This window comes from Hyposmocoma kahamanoa, unplaced genomic scaffold, assembly GCF_003589595.1.
Source record: "Hyposmocoma kahamanoa isolate Upper Pololo Valley unplaced genomic scaffold, ASM358959v1 81, whole genome shotgun sequence".
NCBI lineage: Eukaryota > Metazoa > Arthropoda > Insecta > Lepidoptera > Cosmopterigidae > Hyposmocoma > Hyposmocoma kahamanoa.
The window spans coordinates 10,708,862-10,730,941 of NW_020654080.1; the positions used below are offsets into that span (position 1 = coordinate 10,708,862).

At 35.3% G+C, this 22,080-nt stretch overlaps 2 protein-coding genes across 4 annotated transcripts in view; both read right to left on the reverse strand.

Annotated features, from left to right (window-relative positions):
* LOC113234061 (MKL/myocardin-like protein 2) overlaps positions 1–13,183 on the reverse strand; it is a 39,354-nt gene extending 26,171 nt beyond the window's left edge. Inside the window, exon 1 of one of the 2 annotated variants that reach the window (XM_026469297.1) lies at positions 12,999–13,183. In XM_026469297.1, coding sequence (XP_026325082.1) covers positions 12,999–13,071 — 73 coding nt within the window. In that variant the 5' untranslated portion in view covers positions 13,072–13,183. The remainder of the gene's footprint in view (positions 1–12,998) is intronic. The other variant, XM_026469298.1, reaches the window with a different exon arrangement.
* Positions 13,184–17,062: 3,879 nt separating this feature from the next.
* LOC113234074 (ethanolamine-phosphate cytidylyltransferase) overlaps positions 17,063–22,080 on the reverse strand; it is a 32,013-nt gene continuing 26,995 nt past the window's right edge. The window contains exons 8-9 of one of the 2 annotated variants that reach the window (XM_026469317.1): positions 19,911–20,069; positions 17,063–18,802 (exon numbers count right to left, since the gene is read on the reverse strand). In XM_026469317.1, the coding sequence (XP_026325102.1) occupies positions 18,611–18,802; positions 19,911–20,069 (351 nt within the window). In that variant the 3' untranslated portion in view covers positions 17,063–18,610. The remainder of the gene's footprint in view (positions 18,803–19,910; positions 20,070–22,080) is intronic. The other variant, XM_026469316.1, reaches the window with a different exon arrangement.

The window sequence follows — 22,080 nt, forward strand, 5'->3', positions numbered from 1 at the left end:
CTTTGATTATACTGTATAAATCTCGTTAAGCCTTTTTTGCTCTACTTAGTCTGTACTAATTGCAAAGAATACCATTTCGTCAATCATTTGCAGAGTTTACTTCTATCCTTTAGCTTTTAGTCGTAGATACCGGCACACAAAATTCGCAGGTGTTCAAGCGTCTTAAGAATAAGTCTAGAATATGGGCTGCATTGTCTGCCTGTACCAATTAAATTGCTTAGCGGCGATCCAAGGCTACCACACGGTAAATGGGTTGCTTTTAAAGTTGTGATGTAGACAAACTTGATAGTAACTCTAGAATTTAGTAAAGGTTTGCTTCCGGGAAATCCCGGTACCGAATTTTTCAATGAATTCACTTTATTATTCGGTACCGGTAGAAATAGCGTAATTCCCGGCTGAACTCGACTCATTCCCTAACTCGGGCTTGGTATAGTGTCCTATGTCGTACGAATGAAGTTGAAGAATTGATAGGTAATGATTAATGAATTAATATAAAGAACGACATTGTGAAAAATGAAGTTATACATTCTTATTCTTTTTGATTTTGCATAACATAATAACGCCAAAATTTAAAAAGGACTATTGACTATTCATATTTGCAATTTCATTAAATTAAAGATTATAATTTAATTACAAAATAGCGGTAAAAACACATGTAATTACATATTTATTTAATAATATATTTTTCACTTCTCATGCTCTTAAAGTTCGTATTTATGCTGGGTGTAGGCTGCATAAAATAGGATTTTATGCTCTAGTGCATAAAATAAAATCGTCGTTTAAAACCGAGGCAATGACGCCTGCGCCAACAGCCACGCACACTAGAATTTTATAAAATAAAGTTTTAATTTTGTTTTTTTTAACCCGTGTTATATTACAAAATTAAAAAAGTAGGCCATAGTAATTCTAATAAGTTATAAGAAATAGAAATGCACAAAAATAAAAGCTTGTAAAGTATAACTGAGCATTATGTAGTACGACCTGAGTCACGTGTAGAACAAAAAAGTAGTACATTGGCGGAAAGTTCTTTTTTTTTTCTTGGCAATAGTTGTGTTAACGTTTATATGTAATATTGCTGTTTAATTTCCTCGCAATCGAAGTGAAAAGCAGAGTGTATAGCTCGTTCATAAAACTCATTTTACCCTCGACTTAAGTATCCACACTCGCCTGCGCGTTTTATGCACTTGTTGTACAGTCTACTATTGATTGATTTTTTAGCTTATTTTATTTTTATACTGTTTCTTTTTTATATTTTCATTTTGCTCGCATATTAAATGAAAAATAATGTGATATTTTTCACGTGCGTATAATTGGAATTGGATTAAAAATTAATATGTCTTCTCTTTCTGTTATTCTCAAAGGTTTTTTATTAAGTACCGAAATTTCCCGGTACCATTTTTTACAGGTTCCGGGATTGAAAATCTCTACACAATACCAGTACTGCAATGCCAAGGTTTAATAGAAGAGCAAAATATAGTAGAACAAACGTGCCACTCACGACAAAAAATTTGTAAATCATATGCGTTGTTGCATAAAGTCGTGAACGTTACGCAGTTCATAGTCCGTTACGCGCAACTAATTACTGAACGTTCGTCCCCGGACTCACCAAAGCATTGCGGATTTGCCAAGCACACAGAATGGGGGAACGTGAAGGTTAATTACCTGAAAATATAAAATAAACAATTACAATTGGCAGAACTACGGAAAACAAAGTTCAAAACAGGATTAAAACTAAATATTTACAATTGTAAACGAGTTTCTATTGCTTGTAAAAAATTTAACTTAAATAGGCGTTTTTTGGCCACTGTTAGAGTAAGATGTATGCATATGAAATTATCAAGATAGATATTTATTTTCTTTTATAATTATCTGATAAATTATCTAATCATCAATAATGACTCATAGTTTAGACTCTTTTGACTAAAAATGGTAAACAGTGAATATACTATATAATATATATATAAATACTAAATAAACGCGATGAAAAATCTTTAGGAAAACGATTTGGCAGTGACTGTTCAAATTAACTTTATAAATATCATGATAATTATCAAGGCATATTTATCAAATTAATCATCAATATTATTATAATTACCAATGATAATTATCACTTCGAACCTTGCTATGAATACGAAATTTCCTTATGCAGGTGAACTTCATGTTGAAAAAGGCAACAGTGTTTCCATCAGTGATAGTTTTTCGAAAGTAACCGTGTAAAACATTAGACAATTTTGTGTGACAAATTCTAAAGCAATCTTATAATATAAATAATACATGCATTCGCTAGCAACAAATGTTGCAGTAAACTCATGGTAAAGATACTGAATCCACAACCCGATTCGATACGATTATCTAACAGAAGGCCTTGTACCACTTGCAGGTAACGTTATTTTTACCAGTGAACGGAATAGGTAAAATATATTTACCTAAACTTCAAGGAACTAACACGCATAGAGTGGATAATAACTCCTCTGAAATCTCTGAATTATTGTATTTATTGCCACTAGCTATTATTTTACTACGATAATGTAACAAGACGAGTTTTGCGATTGAAAATAAAAAAATATTGACGTCTTTCATGGTTTACATACCGCTGTATGAGAACCCGGGACCCGAGTTCGGTTCCCACTAAAACTAATTTGGAAAATGAACGTTTCTAAATAATTTTTATAATGCCAAGGGACGGGACGAACAAGTCGTGCACCTGGTGGTAAGTGACACGCCTATCCATAACAATTGCAGTGCCGCTCAGAGCTTAATCGCAAAGATCTTAGGGGCACTGCCACCGCGCCCGTCACCTTGAGACATAAGTTGACAAGTCCCATGTGCCTATAATTTCACCAGCATCCTTACCTTTCTAAACCGGAACGCAATAACGCTCTCATTGCTCATTACCCATGCTTGCAGTGGCAGTAACAAGCAAGGTGGTAGTATTTCCGTGGACGAACTCTTTCAGAAGGAGCTCTACTGCTACTAAATTGGTTTTGGGCTGGGTATTCTAGGTAGTACACAGAAGGATTCTTAGATACTAATAGGACAAGGAATTGTATAATTTGAAACAAGGTAATTGGTGCGGTTGGCTAGCACATTATTACTTTGGTTTACGCTTCTTGCTTGTGGGAGGTAGGTACTGTCTACTCTATGAGCATTACTTGAAGTACCTGTAAATAAACATACTCTGTCTACTATCTCTGGTTATTACACTAAAATGGGGAAATAACATTTGTATAGTATTTAAAAACCAATTTAAATAATGAACTAATTCATTTGGCCAGTGTTTTATTCTTTATATGCAGTAATTAATAAATAGCACAATGTGGCAAGTATAATTAAGATATTTCCTTTTATAACTAATTTATGGCACGAGGTATTATGTATTTAATAATAATCCCATGGCAACATTGACCTCTGTAGCTCGTACGCTCAACAGGGCCGTTTAAAACAAATAATGTGTATATTTATACGCCACATAGAAAGTAATAAAACAAATCACAAATAGTAAGGTCAGCTATTAAATTCCTTTGCTTAATTTTTTTATGATACTAAGTGAACAAGTCGTGCGTCTGGTGATAAGCGTCACGCCTGTCCATAACAGTCCCTATCTACCGACCTGAGAGATAGGGGTTTTAATTTTAATAATTTGTATTTTGTTTAATTCCTTATTTTATCGAATATCAAATTAAGAAATAATGTAAAAATTGTAATACAAATTTAGATTTATTTAGAATTTAAGATTGACATTGCTATGCCATTACAGGGTTCATTTTTGATCTGTACTATCTAACTTAAGACCTATGTAAAACCATCAATGCAATAAATAATTTGAATTGAATATTACAAAATTGAAGACTATGTGACAGACTAAGCATGAAAAGACGACATGGTTCCAGGTTCCACACAAATTAGATTCAAAGTGAATTCCATAGCATTTAAGTTTTCAAGTGTATAATTGACTCTACCTAAGCTATGGAATAAATGATTGTTTGACTAACATTATGAACTACATATTAAATTAAACAACTATTTGTGTGTGTTTGTGTGTGTGAATTGTGTGAGTGTGCGCACGTGCGTGCTTGCGTGTGTGTGTGTGTGTCTGTGTGTGCATTTTGTTAGGTAAGTAAAACTTAGAAATTGGTACAATTGTACAAATTGATCTTAAGACATGATTGTTAGGAGAGCTTCGGTATCCTCATAATTCATCTCTTGAAGATAATTAGTATCTTTCTTTTTGCACTTATATTTGCGGAGATTATATTATACTGGTACTTTCTTATTAATTTTATTGTATAAAAAGGGTCCAAGAAAGTCGAAAAATCTTTGGGAAAAACTAGTTGGACAGCTTTAGATGGGAAGGTGTTTGTATGTCTGGATTCTAAAAGAGATGGTTCATAAGGTAAAATAGTGTGTTGTTTTATAATGATATTTTGAATAAATAATTGTCTCATAGTCAGAACACGCTTGATACAAATCAGTTACAAACTTTAAGGATAATTCTTTGAGAGTGTTCTAGTCTTAGCATGCTGTATTTACACGCTCCTACCCAAGTCGTGATAAAAATGCAAAGAAATGACTTAACAATTAATATTAAAATATAACAGAATAATTAACCACAAATGTTTGCCCTGGTATAGCTGTCGAGTGGCCGGCGCCAAAGGATGATTGTCAAAACGCAATAACTGGGTAGCTGGCAATTACATAAGCCGTAGTAAACAAGCAGTGTCTGTGGGGACTGCCTACGCGCGAAAAAATATGCTGGTGTAATCACTATGGCGCGAATTGTTATAACAACAACATCTACTCGAAAACTAAAACAACACCAAATGTTTATGCATGCAACGTTTAGGGAATGTTTGCTTTATTGGGGCAGCCTGTAGTAGTAGGCATACGGATTTAACTTCTGCACGTAGTTCCGATTGCTGCATAGTTGTACTTGGAAATACTATATAGGAGTAGGTTCTGCACAATGAATGAACATGAGATTGCATTATGATTACGGCATCGGCCAACTTTAAGTTACTTACGAAAAATATTAAATTAAAAATATTTCGTCTGTTTATGAAATGGGACGAGTGAACGCTTTAAAGGCACCTTCAGCACCATTTGCTCGATTCTTGACGATCGTTGGTGTCGTATATGATGTATTTTGACTATCAATAGGTGCCTACAGATATGGTCGATTCTGGATCATCGTTATTGACGCTCAATATGCTGTGTTTTGGCCATCAATAAGATCTGTCAGCTAACAGATTTGCTCAATTTAATCGATCGTTACTGTCCCCTGTTAGCGACCAATAAATATTAGAGTTAAAATCGAACAAATTTATACAATACAAAAAATACGTTATCGATCGATTGTTTCTTATACATTTACTCGATTTTACCTGATCATACGTGTCGATAGACGAAAAAAAAAGGAAGGAGCGGCTAATGCCGAGGAGTGTCCAACCAAAACGTGTGCCACAAACGTGTTGTTACAAAAAGGTCAAGTTCAAAACAATTTACATAAATTTTAAATGGTAGCGTGAATAATAGACACTAAAACGTTTGATTTAGAATTCACCTGCACCTGTTTTATAGGTCAACCGGCTGAAGTTCGTTAATCTCTGAAGTGACATTATTTTCGCCGACGGAGCGTTACGACCAGCGTATCGACAAGCCAAAAGGATCGGCCATTCTGGCTTTGTACCAAGGAACGCGAACGTCGGCCTAACTAATGTACATTTCGCGACCCAAGTTGGCATTTTGTTCAGCAACTATTGACCGTACGACATAACCGATGTAATCTCGACGCGTTTAACTCAACACTTAGACTTACTTTGATTTTATTTACATCTAAAAACGCAATTCATAATGTAAGCTAGTGACTATCTACTAATGATCAAGTTAGGAAACTAGACCATATCTGGGCATTATTTTTTAAATGTTCATGACCAAACCAAAATTGCAGTTACAGTCCAATGCAACCGCGGTATTTTTCATCAACATTTATGTCTAGCCTTATACCGATTTTAAGTCTTAATGATGTACCGTATCGCACTAGATCTGAAGACATTGTATTGATTGCGCATACGATGACAAATCAAGTTGGCACAATTTAAATGTTACATAGTAATTTTAGTATATTTTAATGTTGTGACAACATTGTAAGGCTGTATCATGTTTATCTTGGATATACCTAAGTGACAGGTGCGACATGGTGACATTTTAAACGATTTGCCTTCTTAGTTATGTATCACGAGATACTAAACGTTTATTGTTGATATTATTCATCTAAAAGATTAAGCGGGTAAATCAATTTGTATTAAACGAATAATTATCTGTTTCGCAAACACTTATGTACGGCCCGTATTTCCATAGGCGGGTGCGCCTCCGCCTTGTTGCGAAATCTGTGACAACAAGCGCCAAGCGCATTAGCCCAGTGACTGGTACAGGCCGCTCAGGATGACGACCCCAGATGACACCCTGCAGACAGAAATAAATCTGCAAACTAAACAAACCCGGCATTTCCGCCACCACGTGCTCCCAGACACAATTAACTCCCCAGTGCAATTTGCCAGGTATGTCTCAACTCTTTTTGCATATTTACGCCATGAATGGACGGCACATTACATAATTTGGCATGGAGTGGTCCCTGACTCATTTCACAGAATTAACATGTCTAGCGCGAAACCGAAACTCCCGCAGCAGCACTCCACATATCATAACTACATAATAAGTTCATATTCGTAATTTAATTGAATCAGTATTATTCAAAATAATATTCTATATTTTACGCTTGTGTGTTTCATCTTTTTGACACAAACACTCATTAATTTCGTATGAAAATTACTATTAATAACGAACAAAGACACTTTGGCAGGTACTTTGTCGCTGATTATAGTAGCGGCTGGTACTGACAGATTTAATGGTTTGATGACGAGAAATGCTGCCGCCGCCGGCCACTTGATTCAGCTTCATATTACGCTTATAAGTCAGCAACAGAGATGACGGTGTCGCAAAAAGATTAAAGCAAATTGGCATCAATTCACCGCATCTATTTCCACACAAAATATCCCCTTGCATGAGTTATGGTCACAGTGGCACGGCGAACGGGCGGCGTGTTTGCCAAAACCAGGATTATAACCGACCTACTACGTTAGACTTCAAATATGAAGAATAAACGTTTACGTAACTGCTCAGAATTCAGAAACATTATTACACAATGAAAAGTTATATATTGCTTTCAGATCTGAACGTTTTATAATGCGGAATATGTGCTATAACTCACGGCTAATGCTGCTAATGTGTAACAAATCACACGCATCTCACTTTAGCATGTAACCATGTCTCCATAAATTGATGAATCGTGAAACGACCGGCACGAAAGTTATGGAACTTTACCGCCGTAAGTTCTAAAAGTGAGTTGTTGTATAGCAAATAACAACAGAAACTAAACTAATATATACAGTGTAAAAAAAGTTATTTTCGCCGGCGCCCAGGGCCATGGCGCGGAAACATTAACGAAATGCCCCGTTTCTGCATGTTGGCGCACATTGCGAATAGTGCCGATTGTGCCCATTACTCGCCTCTATTACGACCCTCTCTACGAATCACAGATGACATAACGTGGCACTTAACCATTCAGACGTGCGCTGTTACTGTTTCATCGTAACTTGCAATCACTTCCAATACTGATGCCCAGAAGTTACGCAAATTCATGGTGATTCATACATTCGAGAACGTACAACTTGGGCGATTTAAACATTTGACTCCCAAGTAATATAATTTAGGCAAATAAAACATTTTAATATATTAAATTCAGCTTGAATTCAATGAGTATTAAGCATAGCATGATATATTAAATTCGTTAAAAGCAATATCACACATCTAAAAACAATGAATAACTGCAAAGAAAAGGTGTATAACAGCTGGAGTAGTAAACAACAAAAAGAAAAAAACAAAATAGAAGCAATAAACTAAAGCCAACAGTTCGGAGGAGCATCCATAAAACTTTTGAGCTGATAATAAAACGCTACAAGGTATAAATACGACAAGAATTATAACCGCTACTTTGTTACGTCACGCGCACCGGATAGACAAATTCGAATAGTAGCCGCTACCAAAGTCGTATATTGTGCAGCAGTCTTTATTTTGGAATATATTTACACGTGCTTAGTGCTGGAACTCGCATTTGTTTAAGCTGTGCTTGTCTTATTAAATACCATATAACGCACTTGCTCGCATAGCTTGTAACAGTAAACGACTATCTCGAATGGAACATTCATTAGACATGTACGTAAGCTTGAATTGTGTCTTGCAACTGTCAAATCACTTATGCTTGTAGGAAAAAAATCTTATGGCGAAAGTATTACAGCAAAACAGAAAAAATCCTTTTGACTTTTAAACGTTAACGGGAAAAATAACATGTCGAAATTTTCTAGTGATTCCCGGGAACTTTTGAGGCGACCGAGATATGTCTACATAGCGAAGAATGTCACAATAACCCCGGCCTATATCTCACGCGTTTAGAAAATAGCTGCCCACTTATAAGTGGAGGAATCTTGTAAACAGTTATTTTCCCAACTATGAGTGTGTTGTAACATTAAAAGGCGCGTACGTATCATACAATCTAACCAATGTAGAGAAGTAATCAAACTGATATGACGAGCACAATTCACATTTAATATCCAATTCTTCTTCTTTCAAATAATCATTTTCTTTCAAGAAATCAACTTAGACCTTTCAAGTGCAGATCGTTAATTCATTTGATAAGGCGCAATTAGAAATTGAAAGTGGTTTGTCAGAGTCCAGTTGACACGGCTCCAAGATGCTGTCGACAGATAACGGTAACATGGTTCAAGTGGTCGCGCAAGCGCCAATCGCATCCGACGACTTGCGTAAATCATAATGCAGAACACTACAGCCAGCGTGCGTATACTGTACGTGTCTAAGTTTCTGTCAATATTGCTTTATATATTTGGCAGTGCACCAGACCTTATAGTGTATTCAAATTTGTTGTTATGCGTCCATATTTCATCTGTTTGCAAGGACGTTCGTCAATGTCAAATGAATCGGGAATCATGACGTTTGTGAGGAACTTTCTGTTTCGTATTGCGAGGATATGATACCTTCTATTGTATTAGATTTGTCAGAGAAAAGTGTAAAATAGGATATTTGGTGGTCGTAAAGAAACGAGGTCAAGGTGGAAAATGAGAACGAGGTTGAAAGCCAATATTTCCCGTCGATAATGTAAAAAATAACATCGCCATGGACATTTACTGAAATAATCGAAGGAATAGGAATTGTTATCACAATTAAAGTGTCTAGACATAGCATAATAGCTAGACACAAGTGTGAAAATTATGAATGGCACGCAATCAAAACCGCTCGCCGTCGCCAAGTGTGTTGAAGAATAAATTTATGGAATAATAAGGAGCGACATGAATTAAATAGTTGCATATACGACTGTAGTTATTGCGCATAGCTATAGCGAGCACATACTTTAAATTCAACAAGCGGTTTATAGAGAATTACACAACTACGGACAGTCAGTGCCAAAATTCTATTTGTGACACAAACCGAGACGGGTATATTTAACTGCCACCCATAAACTGTCGAATACTGTCTCTGACAACGTCGTTGGACAACGAGCACGATTAAACAAAACAACATTTTTAAATACATGGTTTTATGTCCCGAAAGCCAATAAACGAACTTAAAATTGGATTAAAAATGTTTTACAAACCACTGTTAGTGAGTTCGTTATAGTACCAACTACATGTACGAAAGGACAAAACAATTTAATAAATAATTAACACCAAAAGCCCTCGACAACGCAGGAAATGTCTAATATAGTGGACATATTCGTGCAAACACAAGTGAAAACTCAGATTTCAAAACAAAGATCTGTTAACAATATTTTCTCCAGTTAATGTAAAGCTTTATTACACATTGTATTCCGTTGTTCGCAGAATAATTACGAGTTTGTTTGCGCCTCCTCCAAACAAACATTCCATTCTTATGCGGTACAGCATTACCTCAACCGAAACGCCGACACTCGATGCATAAATAGAAACATTTCTTGGATGGAAATTCACGACTTTTATTTTAGGGCCGTCATCAAACCGGAGAAAATGTTGTCATAGTCACAGTTCTATTTATAAGGTGAATGAAAAATAACATGACGCGTCGTTCAAATTATGTATGCACTTTGAAACCGTCCTTAGCTGTTGTTATTTTATAATAATGACCTATATTCGCTTTCACAAACAACTTTACATTTATATTGACAATATATTTACGAGTCGAATTATTTTCCTAAAGTTTCAAACTTTCGTAAGTTTAACAATAAAATGTCATTTTTATTTTATTTATATTTAAAGGAGCTTGAGTCATACAAGAAAATAGGTCGCCGCAAGTTTATGAAAATCCATTTCAGTTAGCTAGTAGTCCTAGATATTCTAAAAAGTTTCTAAGTCCGACTTTCGACATTGCAACCTAAACGAATTACGTTTTTTGAGATTTTAGCGTTTTCAATAAAGTACTTTATGTTGGCAATAGACCGCATCTCGTGACTGCGCGGGCCGTATTCGCGAACGCACGTGTGGGCGGCCATAGAACCGCCCCACTCTATGAAAACAAAGTTTATATTGTGTGCTTCCGTTTTGCATACTCGCAGAGTAGACATTGGAATGAGAAGTAACGGAAAGCGGATATTCGTTTATTTATATTTTGTGAGAATTTAATTACATTTAACTTAAATCACATTTTAATATAACTAACATCAACCGTTAGGTTAAAACGTGGATCAAGAAATCTTGGAAAAACTTGTAAAAGACGCCATCACTATGAATTCTGGGCATTATGATAACATGGGACATATTTCTTGCAATGTATAACCAAAACAATTTAAAAAATAATTACTTTAATTTGTCTTTAATTGAAAATTTCAACAATTCATACGCTATAAGCAAAACGCACATCTCTACGAAAGTACAAAGCTCCGTCCATCTTCGTAGAACTATAAACATTATTACAATACAAACAGGATAAACGCGTCAAAGATTCCATAGCTATGAATAAAATTTACAAATTGGGTCATGGGAGTACTAATACTTTAATGCAAAGATTGCAAAGTGCAATAACAAAATTAAATGTTAACAACTTAATTTTAATTAAAAACCGTACCGCTTTCATAGAGACTAAGTAAATTTAGTCGAATCGAGGAATTTACAACTTGGCAAAGAACAGTCAAGTGGTTTACGTTGCAGATCCTTATTGGATCATTAATCCACAATATCAGGATAACTTCTTAGTCATTTGCAGGATTTGAAACAAAGAATGGATGAATTTGTATTGCATATTAAAATTACAATAACTATACAGAACACATTCCTTAGAAGATTTTGAATGAAAATTGTAGACGCTAGAACACCTTAACAAGTGTCAAGTAACAAAAAAATGTTGGATGCCAATGACAACATGGAGCGGATAGCAGTAATGATGATCGATGACTTTACCGTAGCGCGTCAGTCGGCGGTCTCGAGAGCCAATACTAATTAATAGGCGTCCCGCCGGTCTCTCAGACGACCTTAGTCGCTGACGCCGCTACCTGTCACAACATCGATGAACATGTCGTCATAAACACACTACTAGACTGTCAAAGAATGACTGACTACAAATGCATGTTCCAATCTTCTAATACTTAATGGACTTGTCTTATCAACATTTATATCGGTAAAACATTATAGCCTAAAATATTTAGTCGTAAATTACTCACAAGTCTTACAATAAACTATAAACAGTTGTACTTTTACTGCTCTAATAACAATGCTGTATTATATTCAAGAAAATATACGAAACGATATTTTGAAAAGTAGCGACACGCCCAAATTGTGCAAGGAACAATAGTAAAGCTACGTACGGCGTATGGCTAATGAATTCAAGGCATTCGACGTGTATGTTTACGACTCCCGGTTACATAACGTCACTCCAGACCATTCTGGTCACTATTTATACTTACACTTCCATTCCCGTACCACAGTGACACATATTACTTACTCCCGTGACTGAGGACAGGCTAAAGATAATTTTCCTGCGTTTTAACCCACTCATTAACCGGATTTGAACGCCCGTTACGGTACATTTTTATTTCTTAAAAAATGCTCACACAATGCACTCATCTTGCGTTAAGTAGACTAAGATGAGAACAAATTTGAAAGTAAAATAATGCCGCATTTTACATTGTATATCACACTTTTTATTAAAATAGTAAGGTGTACAAAACTTCTTTGATCTTTTATCAGATGACCTCTGTAACGAAAATGTTTTTCTGTAGAGCTCTTGAGGTGAATGCGAGACCTTGTAATGTGTATAAATTTAAAAAATATATATGAATACAATCCGCCTTCCATAGAATACTTAGGTATATAAATTATTTACTAGTCAAAAAGGTAATGAGAATGCTTAATGATGAGCAAATAAAAGTTCTCAAATTAATAGTAAATTATGTGCATAATTTTTTTCCGCCATACAAAAAGATGGTGACCTATGTCAATCCATTTTTTCTATGAATTCCTTCAACAAGTATATGTAGGCAGAAAAGTAGAAAGGTAAACAGAAAAGTGGGGGTGTTAGTAACCACACAGACACGTGGCCGCCCCGTACCGTTGTCGCAGGCGCATCGCGGCTTCACAACAGACAGCAAACAAACTTAATCAAATATTATCTTACACGCTGACAGTAAAACATTTTACTATTTAAATACACGTAAGGTGGAGGCTATTTATAGTTAATAAATTAATTGTAATTAAATTTACTTAGTATTAAGACTGATATAACTCTTGTCCTATCGGTAAAAAGCTAAATTGTAAATACATAGCAGGGGATCACACAATATCTCGAAGATATATTTTGCTAACATTACTGTGTACTTTGTGTTATCTTTTTTATTTATCTGAATGCGGCTGCATGAGGCACAATGTTATCGAAGCAAGGCTTGAGGTAATCGGTAGTCGTACCGTCGCAGTGCCTGCAGCGTTTCGGCTCCGGGGGCGCGAGCTCGTCGCAGAGTTCGCGGTGTCGCACCGGCATGGCGGCGCATCCCGCGCCGGCGCCGCACTACACCACCGGCGCCAGCGGCAGCGCCAGGACCTCAGCACCAGAGCTCACGAACACGGGTTCGCGTTGCTCGGCCGCTCCTCCGGCGGCGGCGTCACCACTGCCACTGTGCCTGTCCGACTCCGCCCGCCCCGGCCGATAGGCGGCGCCCATTCCCAAGCTATTTTCAGCTTCCGTGACTCACGGCTCGAACTGCCCGTGCCGGCGCCCGCGCAGCTCAGGCTCTACGCTACCCCGCAAGCCTACACGACGGCAGGCAAACACGTGCTCATCAAGATGGAAGTCCCTGGCAAATCCTTGATGTAATATCCCATATGCCCTAATATCAATGTACAATTTAGACAAACATAACAAATTTTTTTTTTTAAATTACAATAATTGTAATTTTATTTTCATTGTAGAAATTCGATTAAAATGACTTTCCACTACGATATACAATTATTATATGAATAGGATAGATACAATTTAGTACCAGTAGAGATCCTTGTGAAAGAGTTCGTCCAGGGAAGTACTGCCACCTTACCTATTGCTGCCGCCAAGCAGTAATGTCAGCATTACTGTGTTCCGATTTTAAAGGGTAAGTATGCTGGTGAAATTACAGGCACATGCGACTTGTCAACTCAGGGTGACGGGCGCAGTGACAGTGCCCCTTAAATCTTTGCGGTTTAAAGCTCTGAGTGGCACTGCAACTGTTATGGACAGGCATATAGCTTACCATCAGGCATACAATTTGTGCGTACTGTCAATTTATGTTATAAAAAAAAAAAAGGATGAGAAGTAGTAGGTCTGTAGAGTGTTGTTACTGCACTCATGCTACTTAGCATGTCCAGCAAATTCGTATTTTCCATTATGTTATGTTAATTAAAACTTCATTTTTGATAAGTCTAGAATCCATCAAAGCCGCAATTTATTTTGAATGAAAAAAAATTGTAAGTTTGTTGCATTTCCAGTTCAGTATAAGTGGTGACAGATTGCAGTTTATTATACTTAATGTGCTCAGTATTGCTGGATGTGTGAATTGCAGTACCTTACTTTTAAGGAAAATTTTTTGGAGAATCACAACTAGGCAGAAGTTTCCTTACTGAAGCGCAGCTGGGTATTTTTTTCCCAATAGATTTATATATGGAATGCAATTCTATAAGTTTATTTGATTATTAGACAGTTATATAGGGTAGGAAAAGTAGTTTTTTGTTATTAAATATATCAAAATCCACTGCTTTAAATGTACATCGAAGAATAGATTTAGAATCTAGGTTTTATATACTTTAAAATGCGCTATGTGTAGCTTGTCTACAAGCCAGTTTATTGGTCGCCCTTTCATACAATTATTTTGCTATTGTAATCTGCTATAGTACATTACAATGGTATGGGTATATAATGGCAATTTGAAACATGATACTAAGCATAAATACTCTCGAGATTACACATTTAATGGGCAATTTTCTCTTTACTTTCTCACAATCTGCTATGAAATGCAACTTAGGAATTAAAAAACAGATCCAGTTAAGTGAGATCCTAAAGTACCTAGGTTTTGCACTAAGTTTATATCTACACACAATTTAGAGAAAAGCAAAAATAGGTGCTTATTTTCTATTCTTTATTTTTCTGATGTAAATTTTTTTGTACGCTTTGTTGCATTTCTTAATGCAAAACTGTCACAAAATCCAAACTTCTTCTTCCTCCTGTCCTGTTCCCACTCTAGGTGGGGTCGGCACGACATGTATTTTGTGAAAGTAACTCTATCTGTGTGTCTGTTATGTTTTTACACCTAAACCTGTGAACCAATTTTGATGCAATTTTGGTATATAGCTCAATAGGTCCTAGAAGACATAGGCTACGTTTTGCAAGAAAAAGAAATCTTAATAAAAATAAAGGGTGAATATTTTTATGCAAAACCAATAAATCTATGAAAATTAGTGCAGTATAGTAGGCTAGTCGTACTTATTCTACGCAGACGAAGTCGCGGGCATCAGCAAGTACTAGTATATTTTATGACAGATTTGCAGAAAAATCAAAATTCATTAAAGAACATCAAATAATCTAGTTACTAATAAGTGGGTTTAAAATCGCAAAATAGGCGCCTTGTCGTCGAGTTGCGGATACCAGCCTGTTGCACCAAGTACCAAGTGGGTTTCAGACACTATTTAATAATAAAAGATAAGTTTAAGACTGAATTAAGACCTAGATTACATTACATGTAATTTTTTACTTCTCTATAATGTCTATACCGACTGCCGGCGTAATAAAAGACGTTGCAATCGAGTGTCGAATTGTATCTTACGAGTCGGAAACCACAAACCTTCAGCTGCCTATCGGATTTGTGTGACCCTCACTATAATGTTCAAACGATTGATCAACAAGTTAATAATAACATACTAATGCGTAGTGTCTGGTTACCGTGCGAAATGCATGACAGATGAGCTCAACTATTTGCAGCTTAACATTTTACACGGTGATTCCAACTTGACACCAATAATTATGATAATAGCACGGTATTTATCGTTAACACCACAAACAACAACACCTGCGATACTCTGACAATAGAAATATCAATAGTATTTTGACAAAAACGAAGCAGGTTGAATAGTGGGCGGCCAAAAAAAACTTACCTTTGTTTCGCAATAATGCAGCTTGTTCCAACTTATTGCCACTATGTTAAAAAGTTATAATTGTTCTTTATCGGCCAGAAATTGTCGAAATTCCGTTACTCCACGTCACTATGAACAAATAATTATCTCACAAACAGAAATATATACAATCTCTCACATTTTTCAGCCATTTTGGATTTCATAACAATGTTGCCATTTGTTGAATTGTTGCCATAGTTAATTTAATAATAGTAAGAATTACCAGCATTAAATTATTATAATGTGGAGACAGAATTAAATGCAAATCGGATTATTTGTATTTTTGTTTCTGTATCTCGAGTCTGGCATAGGATGATCTCGATATCTACTCAACAACGTCTGACAGGAAACAAATGCGTTATTATTCTAAGGAAACAAACATGTTTTTTCAAGTTCGTTTGAACAAATCCGTTAAAACAGGTTTTACTCTTGATAATAAGAGTAAGGCTCAACTTACAATGGCGCAGAGTCGAAGGGTCGCATCGCGTCCTGTTTTTCAACTACAACGCGCGACGACTCTCGCTTTAGTGTGCCCGGATTATAGTGTGGTCGGCGTCTGACGCCTCACTTCGCTCAAGTAACGCGCGTCGACGCGCGAAGCCGCTCAACTGCATCCAAGCGGCGACGCGCGTCGACGCCCGTTTCCATATTTGCATAACATAAATTTGTACCTTAATGATGGGAAAATAGAGATGAATATATTATAGGCGAAAAACATGACGCGTCGCAACGCTTCGACTCTGCGCCAGTGTGAGTTGAGCCTTAGCGTTTGTTTAACACAAAAACTTCATAATTATTTTTGGTTTCTTCATAGGTATCATTTATTACATTTGTTATAGTACAATACAGCATCTAGCATTAAAAACCATATAAACTAAAAGGCAGCCGAAGATTTTGTATTTACAAAAATTAACATTAAGACAAATAAAATTTGCCTTTTTACCAGCTTGTCTTTATAGTTATAAAATAAAAAATACTACATTTTTTACTTTTTTCGCGATTTAACTATTTTTTCAAAAAATCATTTGCATGATTATTAATACAAAGATCGAACACTTTCAAAAAACTCCTTCGTTCCGGCCGGATTCGAACCGACGTCTTCTAGCATACCGTGGCAGACGCTATACCAACTAAGCCACGAACACTTAGTTACTTAAATAACTTTATTTAAATTATACTCTCACGCACTTAGATTTAAGTGGAACATAAAGTAAAAGAACCCGTAAGTTGACAATGATAACTATTTATTTAGTATAAAGCTCTGTGAGTACTTGTGGAACTGAAATTCATCATGCATTGACAGCACAGTTCAGACAAAAAATATTTATTATAAATAAATATATTAAACTAAAAAATAATTTTGTACAGTACGCTTTTAAAATACTTTATATATATAACAAAATAAATAATAGAATAAATAAAATTAATTTCCTTGAAAAAAGATTCGATTTATGTCGTAGGTTAACGGATAAAGAGGGACTTTTTATTTTCAATTAAGAAATAACATGCAAAGTAGAACGACCTCCAAAAAATACATCAGCCTTCTGAAACCACCATAAACTAATGAATAAAAAATAATATTCAATTCGACTTAGCAAGGACACTTCTGAAAATAAGTAGCTCATTACTTTAATTATTATCATTATACATTATTCAATGTATGTATGTCATAGTAGGCGGGCATACGGAAATTATCTATTTTAAACATAGAAAAAACCATATTTATGTACAATTTTATTACTTACGAGAAAAGCTTAACAATAAATTTGACAGTAAGGATCCTTTCTGCAAAAGATGTTCAAAAGCCTGTTCAAAATTCAAATTCTGAATATGAAACGAATATAAGATAGTCGCGATGCAAGTCCTAAGTATACTCATCTACGAGTATATAGCGTAAAGGGCTTTGGGTCTGTCATGCGACACGTTTGGCTCCACACGTGTATCTAATCCGAAAACAGGGGGTCTACTCTCGATCTCCGTCTGAAACAATTGCTGCCAAATAAGCAATACTTGACCAACTGAAAAGACGCGTGATGCGAATGAAGCTTCATACTTGATACGTGGCTTTTAATTTTGTCGAATATTACTTATTTGACAGTAATTGATTCGGACGGATGTTGGACGGAGATCGAGAGTAGACCCCAGATCTAGTCCTGCAGATAACGCACAATAGAAAGCATTTGCTATTGCAATTGCAAAAAAAAAAATGCAAAAATATTGCAAGCTATTGTGCGTTATTGTGGAGCAAAATCTGCGTAAGCTCTCGGCCCTCCTTGAGTCTCATAATCAGTAAACCGTGGGATGGAATTTAGCGTAGTTCACGGACCGCGAGAAGGTAACCCTCATGATTGGTCTTGGACTGCAAGTCATAGATTTCTATCCAATTTCGTCTTCGCGAATAGCATAGCACTATTTCACATTCGCTTCAGTTTCAATGAGACGAAGATCTTTGGCAATTAAATGATATCCTTTTGTTGTTTTAAAGGTAAAGGCATAGTTTAACTCGTAACATATCGTCACTGCAAATGCGACGAAAAACTAATAGCAACTAGCGATTTTTAGCATCATTACTACACTTACCGATTCAAATGCGATTAAAAATATGCTAAAAGTGACATCTAATTTTAAGGAATTACAACTGAACTTTCGATAACGTCTTCAAATTAGGACATTTAAATCAATTTTATATTTTCTCTAGTCAAGGTAATATGTGAAGAGAAATACACATAACCCTTGCAACGCCTGAACTAGCCGTACTCTAAAGTCATAAACTTAATAAAGTATCAATAAGTTTCTGTGAAGTATACAATTAAATGAACAATAATTCCTAAATAGCACACAGGATCTAAAAGATATATTGTTAAACTGCCAGTCATGGTATTGCTTTAACTCATCGCATCGGTAGCCATTTTCTCGTTGTAATCGCCATTTTGTTTTACGTGTGCGTTTTGCAACGTTTTTACAACGGCCATTTCTTTTTGCTCTTTCCGTGAGTTCCGATCTTCGTAATCGAGACGATGGCGGATTATTCGTTGAACAATGTCTTCAGTTGTCATATCATTGCCGGAGTTGAGTACCTATAAAAACATGCGACATTTTTATTGTCATAAATAAAAATAACATAAAAAATATTTATAAATGTCATTATAGTCATTACTAAATAAGAGGCCAAATTTGACACTTAAAGAAGGCGACAGTATGTAACTTTGAATGCGATCAACGAAACAATAAACAAACAATTATCAGCATAATTGAGTTTAAAAATTTTTTTAAACATTTATGACAAAACATATTTGAAGTACTGTTTTCGCACGAATTCCAATATAAAATGCAATTTTGAGTTACCCCGAAACGTCTTGAAAACAGTTGCGTTCTCAAACTACTTTTTTTTAATAATAGTGTTGTAAGCAATTAATCGCCGAATTTCACCGAGTCACTTCGATTTCCCAGAAAAAAAGAACATCAGAAAAAATTATGAACATTATTTGAAATTGCTTGTTGTGATTGACAACTTATTGCCAGCTGAATAATTGAAAATTTATGAAATCCTTGCTTTCTTGGTAATTTAATCTTTTTATGTAGTTTTATCGACGAACATACTTATTTACACTAAGTTCTCGTAATAAATCATTTATGAATATTATAAAATCAAAATTAAAAGAATTGGATACAATTCATCGGAATCAGAGACAGTTTTACGAAAATAGGAGTAATTGTTGCAGAATTCTAAGGAATTCTGTAAATGAATTGCTTTTAACAGAATTGCACGGCCTTTTAGGCACCCAGAAAAACAATTAACTGAAAAATAATCTAAACAATCACAAACTTGAATCGATTTCTCATGAAAATCGTATAAAGTGATTACCGATATGATTAGTCCACATCCCTATTCGCGTCATGATGACAAATGTCAAATTTGACCTCTTATTTGGTGACGACAATAAAGGGCCACACAACTATACTAATCACTTGGTCTCAAAAACTTGGGAATTCCCTGTGAGGACCAGAGCGACGGAATTAGCTCAATTTAGAAACGTTCGTTTTCCATATTGGTTCTGCCGGGAATCAAACCCCAGAACCTTTTCATCTAACGCTCACAATAATAGCCACTGTTTAATTCCACTATTGTTGAAATTAATTATTTATACGAATGGTTATAAAGGCAAAAAACCTTGTGTTACCTACTTTAAAACATCCTCGTTTTTTAGGAACCAAATAAGGGTCCGTTCCATCCGCGTCACGAGCGGTTGGCGTGAGGCCGTGACACACAACTTGCACTTTAAAGTGGTCCATTAGATCCGAAGTAACACTGTACGGAGCGCCGATTACGACTTCGTGAACATACTGAAAGCATGAAACAAGAAATTGATATTTATAATTCCTAATGTTTTTTTTAAACAAGTTAGTTTTTGATACAAATTAGCTTTCTAAACTCTGAAATGTAGTCTAAGTCCAAACATGTAAACAAACAACTGTCTAAGTGACATCTCATAGATCATAAACCTTTTTTTTGCGTTCGTTTATTAACAGGTTCCACTGACGATGATTCTGACTAATAAATTATAATTGAAAAATACGCTTTTCGCACAAAGATCAATATTAATTTAGTGACCAGGTTTGAAATGTATGCTTGTAAACATTTATTACCATAACTTTCACAATTACGGGGCGTGGTACTTTTTTGCCTCCATATGTTCACACGAACGTAAGCAAACACAAACGTAACAATAGGTAAAACCAAAACTCAACGACAATTAAAAATAAAACTCAACAACATGACGCATACGCAGCAAGGAACACATACTATAATGACAGCTGCCAGAAACCGAATGAAGAACGAAATCGTGGTGATGCAATGGTGCAGATACAACCCGACAACCTGACCGGTTATCCATCCCTATCGATCAAAAACTGACTTTTATTTTTTAGTTCATTGTAATTAACATTATTTAATAATGAACCAATTTATTATCCTTAATAAAATAATATTTAATTTTTTTTTTATAACGCACACACTCAACATAGCCCCGCACTAGGGAAACCCTGCGTCGCGGGTGCTATGGACACACACATAGACAACCACAAATTACACCCAAACTCACGAGATAAATAATTGTAGGCCATACAACTATTTCTCCCGGCCCGGGAATCGAACCTGGGACCTCTGCGTGGCAGTCCGGTATGTTAACCGTTCGGCCACGGAGGCAGTTCAATATTAATAAAGTAATAAATTATTCACATCAGCAGTAGTCTGCTTAAAAGTATTTGTGTTTACATATAACAAATTTAAAAAAATCGAGTAAACAAAAAGGACAGCCAAAGGTTGTTCATCCCCGAAACATTGCCAATAGGATAAAAAATCTTTCCACAGAAAGTATTTTGAGATTATTTTATTATATATGGAGTTTTAAATAAAAAATATAATTTGATAATATCTTGTTTGTAAAAACAATATAAAATATCTTGCATTAATTTTTAGCCCTTTTCACTGTTATACGATTCGTAAAATATTTTTTTGTAATGGCATCACCTTTGTTTGACTTTGATTTCATCTCGAGTTTAGGAATTTAATAAAGTACATTTATTCGAAGTGATAAATATACCATGATAATTATATTGACATTTATTAAATTTATTGGAGTAACAAAATGTTACCGCTAGCAAAGTCGCGTCATGTGTTTTGTACCCAAGAGACTTAATCAAACGTGTCAAAGGTCAATTTCAAAAAAGTAACAAACCAAATCGAGGTCCCAGAAATTACTCTTCGTATTTATTTGGTTTTATCGTTGTTTGTTATATGTATTAAAAAAATTAAAGATACAAAACTATGAATCAGCAAGGATAGTTATCGGATATACATCAGATAATTATCAAAGGACATAAATATCTTGGTAATTTCGATCCCTGCACCCTGGTTATAAGTAAGTCAATGTCATCAAAACTTGTAAAGTTGTTAGTTATCGTCGTCTTAGAGTGAAAACACGTAGTTCGTTTTTACTGATTTTTGTTGAGGAATAACTTATAAACTTTTTAATATGCTCAAGTCTTGCTCAAATATATTAATAAAAGAATATAGTATCTGAAAGAGGTATAATGAAACTAATCAAAATGCTAACTACAAACATTATATATTATTATATTGCGTTTACTACATTTTACACCACATTTTTATTTTCGTCCTGAAAAATTGCATAGAAATCACATACGAGGTTTTCACTTTATGACGACGTTATTTTTAATAAACAAATGTACGAAGTTAACAGTGTATAATATGAAAACTCGCGAGTTTAAAAAATAAACAACATTCGTATTAGGTTGTCAAAATTAGTCACCGGTAGTTGTGTGCGTTTACTTC